Source organism: Rutilus rutilus (genome assembly GCF_951802725.1).
Source record: "Rutilus rutilus genome assembly, chromosome: 11".
NCBI classification, from domain to species: Eukaryota; Metazoa; Chordata; class Actinopteri; order Cypriniformes; family Leuciscidae; genus Rutilus; species Rutilus rutilus.
This window is the reverse complement of record NC_140216.1, coordinates 31,114,737-31,124,275: the sequence shown is the minus strand read 5'-3', so window position 1 is coordinate 31,124,275 and position 9,539 is coordinate 31,114,737. Positions and strand designations below refer to the sequence as shown.

Here is a 9,539-nt window from a genome sequence, read left to right as displayed (position 1 = left end):
TTTTGGCATAAAAGAAAAATCTATAATTTTGACCCATACAATGTATTTTTGGCTATTGCCACAAATATACCTGTGCTACTTATGACTGGTTTTGTGATCCAGGGTCACAATTCATCTGCCCTCATAATATTTTATTTAATCATCTCTTCTCTGATGAGGTGTTTACTGGCTGAGGGCGGGACAACCTGTCACTCACAAGATCGACCAATGGCAAACCACAACCATCCAATCAATTCCTGACAAACAAAATCAAGTCCCACTTTACTTCTTTTTCTCGAGGATCTGTTTCACTCGAATATATACGTCACTTTAGAGAGAAAAGACTTGGGCTACATCCGAAATCGCATTCTTCCCTGCTATATCGTAGACGAAAAACAGTATGCGACAGAGGAAGTATGTCGAGCAGGCAAAAAGCACCTGGATGACCTACTACTTGCGAGATTATGAAGTGTGCATATGATGGGCACTTTACTATCCCATGAGGCCACAGGGGAGGATTTATAAATGGAAGTGAAGCGATGCTGTTAGGTCACATGATAATGACAACATGGCCAATGACACTTCACTATAACAATACAATAACACTTCTTATGCTACAGTAAAACACTGCAGTTCACTTTCAGAAGTTGTAGGGATGTTTTCTTGTCACAAAAAGAATGTGAAACAAGTATGTAGGTTAAGAAATATAATATAACAAAGAAATATATTTTAAAAAATTATTTAAGTTTACTTTACACACTTTTTAAACATTATCGTATCGCATATTGAATATTGCATTATTTAATGAGTTATTGCATATCGCATTACCCTAACCCTTTCATGAGAAGACAGTGTCGGGAAGGTTACTTTGGAAAGGTAATAGGTTACAGATTACAAGTTACCCTATTTAAAATAATAAGTAGTGTATTTCTGTTACTTTAATAATGTAACTGATTAGATATGATAATTTTTCTAAATTTCTAATGAATGTTTTCAACTGTTAGCCATTTTCAAAGGTTTAAACCAGACAGGGTTAACCTTACAGTAGTCATCATTTTAAATCCTTCTGAATTACGATTATATAATTATTTCATTTTAAAGCAAACTACCACAAAATCAGACTTTAGCTCCTATTTTTTACTTTGAGATTGTTCTGAGGTTAAATACAGATTTAAAATCATAACAAGAAATAGCTATGATACTGTTTTTGAAATCAAATCTTTGCATAGCTATGGCAGGAAACATTCAAACAAGAGAAGCAATGAAGAGCATCGCCCTTTAAATGGCAGGTGTCGTGCACATCAAAAACAGGCAAATCAAAAAAATTATATTATTCAACATACCCAAGCTTTTTACAGAACATATTCAGATGTAACCCCCTTTGTTATCGTCATTTTCACAACTGTAATTTAATGACACTTTTTTTTTTCTCATTAACTGTATCGGATTACAGTTACATTTACTTTGTAATTAAATTAAGTAACACCGTTACATGTAACTACTTACTCCCCAACACCGTGAGAAGAGCAACAGAACATGAATTAAACACAGTCGAGAATGAATCAGTCTGTATTTTGTATCAAAGTCACGTTTTGTATCAAACATACATTTTCAACATGTGGAATGTCGTTATGAGGAAAAACAGTTTTCATCTGTGCATTATTTTCAATACACAAGCAGGCCACTTCATTTAATATGGACCACATAATTAAATGGTTTGACCCATACTGTGCTTTAAATTACTTGGATTTAATTTACAAATTTAAACCCTAATTTAAGGTAAAAGGGACAACAGTGTGTGAGCCTCAACGCAATCATTTTTTACAATTCTATTCCACATCTTTTAACGCTACCCTTGTTCAAGCGTGAATCAACATAGTGGGTTTGTTTCTAAGTCTGACTCAGAATTCTGACTCGGTTAAAAACATCTGGGTCAAAAAAAGACATTCATTCCCAGGCCAATGCAAATACACACACTCTGGACTAGAGGTTGTACAAAAATAGCACTGCTCTCCATTGACAATACATGAATGTGCCTGTAATGTTCTAAATAAGCCTGTCCTGAAGCTGGAAATAGATCATTCACAGGTGTTTAGGCTATACTTCAAACCATCATTTGCATCATGCTTGAAATAAAGACTTGAATCAAGCTGGGCAGCTTTGAGTGCATATTATAGCGCAGACATCCATAGAATTAGCCTAGTGTCAATGTAGAGGAAATGTCGGGCACAAAGTTAACAGAAACAATGAGACTTGCATATGAAGGAAAAAACAGGAGCTGCATTTAATTCTCACATCTTCAGTCCCTTCTTCTTCAAGTCTGCTTTGGCTTCCTTTATCTGCGCTTGCAGCTCCCTGGCTGCGTCCACACAGTCATTAAATGTGGCCACACGGTAGCCGACAGTTGCCAGTGAATAACAGCCGAACGCCACCAGCAGATACACAGGCATCGGCCACGCCAGCTCTCTATACTGGGGAGGCAGCTGCAAATCCAGAAGGTCAAAGGTAACAAGTCCCCATGCCATGCCTATCAGCGAACAACCAAGAAGCCACTCCAGAAGCTTGGTCATGGTTCAGATGATTGTGGGATGGAGGAGGGCAAAATTATAACCGAAGAATCCACCTAAGAGGATAAATATGATTCTATGAGGTTAGACAATACTGTTTAACATATATTAAATAACACACACTGGTTTTCTTTATTGATTTCAAAGTGGCCATTTAGATTTGGCCATACATAGAACATGGTAGTGCTATGAATGTTTTACATAAAAAAATATATATATATATACTTATTAATATAACGTTACATTATAAGAAACCATTTCATCCAGTGCGTTCGATTAAAACTGACGGTAACAATTTATATGGCTAATTCTGAAGAAATCGGAGAATAAAGAAATGAATAGTACAGAAAAACCATGAAATACACTGGCGTTATTTACAAATGTACACTCACTCGAATTGAACTGCTAGCATGAATGCTAATGATAACAGGCGGTTACAATGAAAGCTGACAGCCAACGCAACACAGAGGCAATCTTTTAACTTGGTAACAATGATCAGCTCCTGAACATTAAATAAATACAATGAAAATGCACTGATAATATACAAATAAGCTCTCTCACCCGCTATCCAAAGCCAGCTCACCACTTTCAAAATAACGCACGTTGATGACGTAGGTGCCGAAAAGCATTGTGGAACATGTAGTGTACGTCCTCAGAATCATGCACAACAAACACTACAGGACCATATTCGACTCATTTAAACCATGTTTCAGTAGTTTTTATAACTGTCTGTTTATCTCTTAAATATTAAATGAAAGAAAAATGAAGAAACCTAAATTTATTTTATCGTTTGTATTTTCTACAGTTGAATTTGTAACAGTTGAAACAGTTTAGGAGTTTAGGAAATGGCATTTGTTTATTTTATTTATTTATTTAACCAGTTGGTTAGTTAGCCAGCCTTAAAATATCTTTAAAATACCCTAAACATCTTAACCCCTATTTTATGATATGGGAATTTTCTTGTTTGAAGTGAAATCTACTGTTTTAAATGCTAAAAAATTGTAAAATATATATTTAATCAACTGAAAGAGCGTGTCATTTTAAAGAGATGTATTTTAAAACAGTCTGTTGTCCCTTTAAATATTAAAATAAAAAATTAAAGAAACCCAAGTGTATGTTTCGTGCTGAACTGTTGTGCCAATATTTTTGGATATTTGGAATTCTTATTTATTTATTTGATTGATTGATTGATTGATTGACAGATTTTTATTTAAATTACTTTAAAGAATATCAATCCAATCAATTAATACATAGAATAAGGTCTATTAAAGGCATAGTTCACCCAAAAATTTCTGTAATTAATTAGCCTACTCACCTTCAGCCCGTTGTCGTTCCAAGCCCGTGAGACCTTTGTTCATCTTTGGAACACAAATTAAGTTATTTTTGATGAAATCCAAGAGCTTCCCTCCCTCCATTGGGAGCAACGCAGCTACCACGTTCAAGGTCCAGAAAGGTAATAAAAACATCATGTAATCCATGTGACTAAAATATTGAAAGATGAGCACCACAACACATGCATGTTGTGTTGACTCGAGAGCTGACGTAGTTTCGTGAATGCGCTTTGGATAATATTATTTTATAAATAAAGTTGTTTTATTGTGCAAACAAAGCACTTGTGTCGCTTCATAAAATTAAGGTTAAACCACTGGGTTAGGCTACTTTAATTATGTCTTTCTTTCCTAACGTTCTGGACCTTGAATGTGGTAGTTGCATAGCTGTCAATGGAGGGACAAAAAAGCTCTCGGATTTCATATAAAATATCTTCATTTGTGTTCCGAAGATGAACGAAAGTCTTACAGGTTTGTAACGACACGAGGGTGAGTAATTAATGACAGATTTTTGTTCCTTTTTGTGTGAACTGACCCTTTAAGCCACGTTTTCCTCGAGTGGGATGCACTGGTTTATCTGGAACCCTGGCAGGAAATGAAACGCCTGCGCGGTATCAGTCTGAAGCTGTGTTCGTCTCTGTCTCTCTGGCTGTTGGCGCAGTTCAGTGTCTTGTGGATGCCGCGGGTGACATCCGCCCATTCAGCACGGAGAACAGAAGCGAGTCCATGACCCATCACACCTCCTCACCAGCCAAGAAGGTATAAACATTACTCACAGACAGCACTGAGGCTCCTGAAAAACATCACCCTCACAGCAAACGCGAGGTTATTCTTAGTGATGTTTACACTTGTCAGCGACTGCTTCTTTCAATACTGCAAGTGCTTGTAAAAAATGAAATGTGGCCAAGGATGGCATTTGTGTGGGGGTTTGGCACCTTTCAGTCAACTGTTTTGTGCAGCACTACCTTGATTTCATTAAAACTATTATTACCAAAGATTTGAGAGCAGAAATGATTATGCAAATAAAAATAAATGTGGACAAATTCATGCAAAACGCATGCACTATAGGCTATCCATTTCTGCCCAGTAATGTATGATAACGTCACATCTATCTATCTATCTATCTATCTATCTATCTATCTATCTATCTATCTATCTGTCTGTCTGTCTGTCTGTCTGTCTGTCTGTCTATCTATCAATCTATCTATCTATCTATCTGTCTGTCTGTCTATGTCTATCTATCTATCTATCTGTGGGGACCGTAAGGGCTGTGATTCTTTTCGTAATCTGTGTGATTCTTCGCTGCCTGGGCGTTTGCGTAGGAGTACGTGTTCAGTGAGCAGAACATACACGAAGCTCAGTGGGAAAAAAGCAAGTTGGCCGTTCACAGTGTTGGAGCCTGCCAGTCCCCAGTTCTCCAGCTCAGGAAACCTGTGATCCAGCAGGGAGCAGTTGGCAGACACAATAGAACAGGCTGCACTGAGACAGAGGGGGTGATGGAGGGAACGAGGGTGTCAGGAGGACAACACGAACGTAAGAATAAGATAAAGGTCGAAAGAGAAAAGAGGGATTCAGGGACAAGACTCTTAAAAAAGAAAATTTTGTTTTCAGAATGTGGAAGCTTTGGTGAAATGACAGAGAAAGTGTAGAAATAGTGAAGACTGGCAGAACAGAATGCGAGGAGGGGCTGTTGGGTTTGGTGGGGAGATCTACAGGTGCAGACTGGTCAGCCGTTGACCTTAATGGTGCATTAAATCCAGATGCTTAAATAGCTTACATGCTTAAACTCTGGTCCCCTGCCATCACCCAGAGAGAAGAGATCTGCACTCTGTGTGTGTGTGTGTGTGTGTGTGTGTGTGTGTGTGTGCGTGCGTGCGTGCGTGTGTGCGTGTGTGTGTGTGTGTGTGTGTGTGTGTGTGTAAGTTTATATAGCTACACTTTAGGTCCAAAATTGTCCCCAGACATGAGCTACTACATTGGACAAATAATACAGTAAACATATTATTCCAATTATTGTTACAATTTAAAATAACTGTTTTGTATTTTAATGTTTTCAAATATAATTTATTCCTGTGGTGGCAAAGCTGAATATTTACTCCAGTCTTCAGTGTCACATGATCCTTCAGAAATCATTTTAATATGCTGATTTGCTGCTCAAGAATCATTTCTTATTATTATCAATGTTGAAAGAAGTTTATTAATTTTTTGTGAAAAACAATATATTTTTTTTCTTTTTCATTATACAATTACCGTATTTGTAATATAGACGTGTACATTTTTGAAATATATTATATATCTTATATTATATATCTTATTCAGCATTTTTCATTTTTCAGAATTTTCTGTAAAGCTGTTTGAAACTATTATGTGAAAAGTGCTATACAAATAAATGTGAATTGAATAAATTTAACCATTTAATAGTCTTTACTCTCACTTTTGATCAAATATGTCCTATTATATTACTATATATAAATTATATATATAAATTAGGCCTGTAACTAGATGCGCCCTAAAGTCTTATTTTTTTATTTCTAAAAATATTTTATTTAATTCTAAAAAAGAATGATAATTTTCATGAATCTATCATATATATTTAGCTTAATATAAAAAAAACTGAAGTTGATGGTGTGGTCCCGGTTTAGGTAAACCCTGCAATATGGGGACAAAATGTCCCCAGATTGCCATGTCCGAAATCCTTGTCCTTCTGGGGACATAAAACAAAAATGTAATCTTTAATTATAAATCATACTACGGGATGTTTTTTGGAAATGCAAAAATGTAGGAGTAAGGTTAGGGAATAGAATGTAAACTTTGTACAGTGTGAGAGAGAGAGAGAGAGAGAGAGAGAGATATTATAGGATATAAGAAATAAGGAGTGAGTCGCCAGTGGTGGAAAATGTCCTTGAAATGATCACTGTTAACCCAAGCAACAGTAACTAAGCAGGATGTAGGATCACCGGAGGCCTGATGTGTACAAAAAAAAATATTTCTAATATGTAGGAGGAGGCAAAGAGAAAGAAAAATAAGATAAAAGTACACATTCATTTAGGGTTTGAAAGGAGAAAGCACTGTAGACACTCCGTGGCTCCAATGTGAGCCTTTCTAGATGAGGCAGACAAAATATGATTTAAAGGGAACAATTGCAGATAAGTGTGTTTATGAGAGAGAGAGAAAGAGAGGGAGGGAGGAAGACAATAGTGCCTGGCTCACAAACAGGAACCCTCTGTTTCCTGTGCCTGAGTGAGATCTTAGTCTCAGTCTGTTCTCTCTTTCACACACACACACACACAAGCTCATATCGAGAGACTGACCATGAGTTCATGAAATCACATTGTTTTGCTGTACAAATTCCATGAAGCAATTATGTTATTAAAGGGTAATATAAATGCATTACATTAGTTGTGCTTTCTGATGCACCACAGTATTCTCATCGGATTAGGGATTTGTACACACCCAAACTTCAATTATAATTTGTTCTCTTTGCAGTGACATGCACTGATGAATCATTCATGCATTTAAAAGTAGCTTCACCTTTGATTTCATTCACGATGTTGACTACATTTTGGAGCACAGTTTGTCACCATTTGCTAAAAGAATCACTCAGAAAACCTCAGCAAGCAAAAGACCTGCGGTCCATCCTAATGACGGCGAGTTTTGCATGGGCAAACACTTCTCAGATTTTCTTTATAAATGTGAAAATCACTTATTATGTTTGGCTGACGTTCTTAAATATTTTAACTGATCTAAAATACACAGATGTGATTTTGATGGAATGTATCTACGCCATTCAGAGCCGAGCTGGCTGGATCTGTCATCATTTTCCAGTGTCTGTGTATGTTGGAGGAATGGTCCCATCATTCTTGTCTTCAGTATGAAAACCTTTCCTCGGTTACAGGCTCAGTCCCGGCCAAATCCTGACACGGACAGTCAAGCTGTCTCGGTGACTTGTGTGTTTTTGATCACTGCTTTGATCTCTTGCAGTGGGTTTTTAGGCATTTTGTTGATAATTCTTCATACAAGTCAAACGCTTCATTAATGAAGACAACTGAGCAAAGGACAGCTGGACTCATAAATATTCACAGTATGGGGGAAATCTAAACAGCATAAATTCTAACCTGCCTAAATACAAAGTCAGAAGGTGTATGAGAGTGTAAGCAAGGGATCTGTGGCCTTCCTGTCAAAGTCCACCTGTTTCTGCTTCCGCCGTGGAAAAAGACCAAAGAGACACAAAGGATGGAAAGAAAGACATATGGAAACAGGAATGTGCTTTTCTCAATCTCCTGTCAGCGTTTCTCTGGTCTATTTTAGAGCCCCTCCATACATCTGTTTCTGCACTATTACAATATTTGTACATCGTAAGCAAAAGTTAATATTACGGGGTGAATGTTTTGTCTTGTATAAATAATATATGTAAGAATGGTTTGTGAAGGATCATGTGACACTGAAGACTTCTTTCAAAAACATTAAAGGAGACATATCATGCTTTTAAATTGTTCCTTTTTACATATAAATCATACATTTGTAGTCTATATAAAGCGGAACTGCAATGCTTGGGTCTGAATTCTTCATTATTATAGCTCTACAGGCCCTTTTCTACCCCTTTTCTGATGTGCGTCTGAGAGCAACTCGTTTTGGTGCGGTCTCTTTAAATACAATTGAGACACTTCATACCCCGCCCCCTCTCCAGGTTGCAGAGGTTCAACTCCACCCCATTCGGCCATCAATGGAAGACTTCAACAATGGAAGACTTGTCCAGCCGGCCTTACATGTTCGAGCCAGAGTCGGAGCGGGAGCGAGATGAAAATGTAGACGACGAACCTGTAGAACAACGTCTTCATATGGATGTATCGCAATGGTATGTACTGTATTTACACATGAAACTTTGGTCTTCCGACCTTTACCACCGTGTCGATTTATTTTGATTACTATGTGCGAGGGAGAGAGAGCAAAACAGCGTCTAGTTTGGAGACGGTGATGTCTTGTTTACACTTTCGCCTGGCTCCGAAGAGAGAGAGAGAGCGCGCGCGCGACCGGGTCTCTCTCTCTTTGCTCGTTCTTTCAGTTAAACATGCGCCCTTGTCACAAGCTCAGCAGTTTATCTACATAAGACGGTGTAATGAAGCGTGTGGGTTACTACATCCAACAACCGAACATTTTAACTTACCCTCTCGTAACTTCTGCATCCTTTAGCTTGGACTACAAAATTGCAGCGAGAAATAAAAATGGCGGATTGCTCGAAGTGTTGGGCCAGAAGTCAATGTCCTTATTTGGCAGTTCCGCTGCAAATACTGTGACGTAATAGTTCAAAAAACGTCATAGATAACAGAAAAATCGGAACAGGTTGAAAAATATGACCAAAACAGAATATAAAGATATCACCGAAGCACCTGAAGAGAATAATTTCATATTTTCTGTACTTCTAAACACTCCAAATATACAACAAAATGCATTTAAGGGCTAAAAAAGTGCATTTGGCATGATATGTCCCCTTTAAATAAATAAAACAAAACAAGACAAACAAAAAAAGACAAAAGTATTTAAAGAAAATTCCAGAAAATTAACACATTGCTATAATGAATCATAAGACATTTCCCATTGGACTTTTAAAAAAACAGAAAATACTACTCTCAGTTAGCCTGGGTTTCCCCATGTTGCCTTGAGCGCA

At 37.3% G+C, this 9,539-nt stretch overlaps 1 protein-coding gene and 1 long non-coding RNA gene across 2 annotated transcripts in view; one reads left to right on the top strand and one right to left on the bottom strand.

Moving 5' to 3' along the window:
* Positions 1-1,530: 1,530 nt before the first annotated feature.
* On the bottom strand, positions 1,531-3,205 carry dpm3 (dolichyl-phosphate mannosyltransferase subunit 3, regulatory). Its single transcript, XM_084423547.1, has 2 exons — positions 3,108-3,205; positions 1,531-2,602 (listed from the first exon to the last, which is right to left on the bottom strand). Exon 2 carries the CDS (start codon positions 2,547-2,549, stop codon positions 2,271-2,273), a length of 279 nt encoding a protein of 92 aa, XP_084279673.1. The 5' UTR covers positions 2,550-2,602; positions 3,108-3,205; the 3' UTR covers positions 1,531-2,270.
* Positions 3,206-4,493: 1,288 nt separating this feature from the next.
* The window catches only part of LOC311299741, a 20,702-nt gene continuing 15,656 nt past the window's right edge, over positions 4,494-9,539 (top strand). The window contains exons 1-2 of the long non-coding RNA XR_014629191.1: positions 4,494-4,633; positions 8,562-8,729. This is a non-coding gene — a long non-coding RNA (uncharacterized lncRNA). The remainder of the gene's footprint in view (positions 4,634-8,561; positions 8,730-9,539) is intronic.

What these genes read in the sequence shown, in the direction of transcription:
- dpm3 (XM_084423547.1), bottom strand. Translation starts at nt 2,549, where the DNA reads ATGACCAAGCTTCTGGAGTGGCTTCTTGGTTGTTCGCTGATAGGCATG.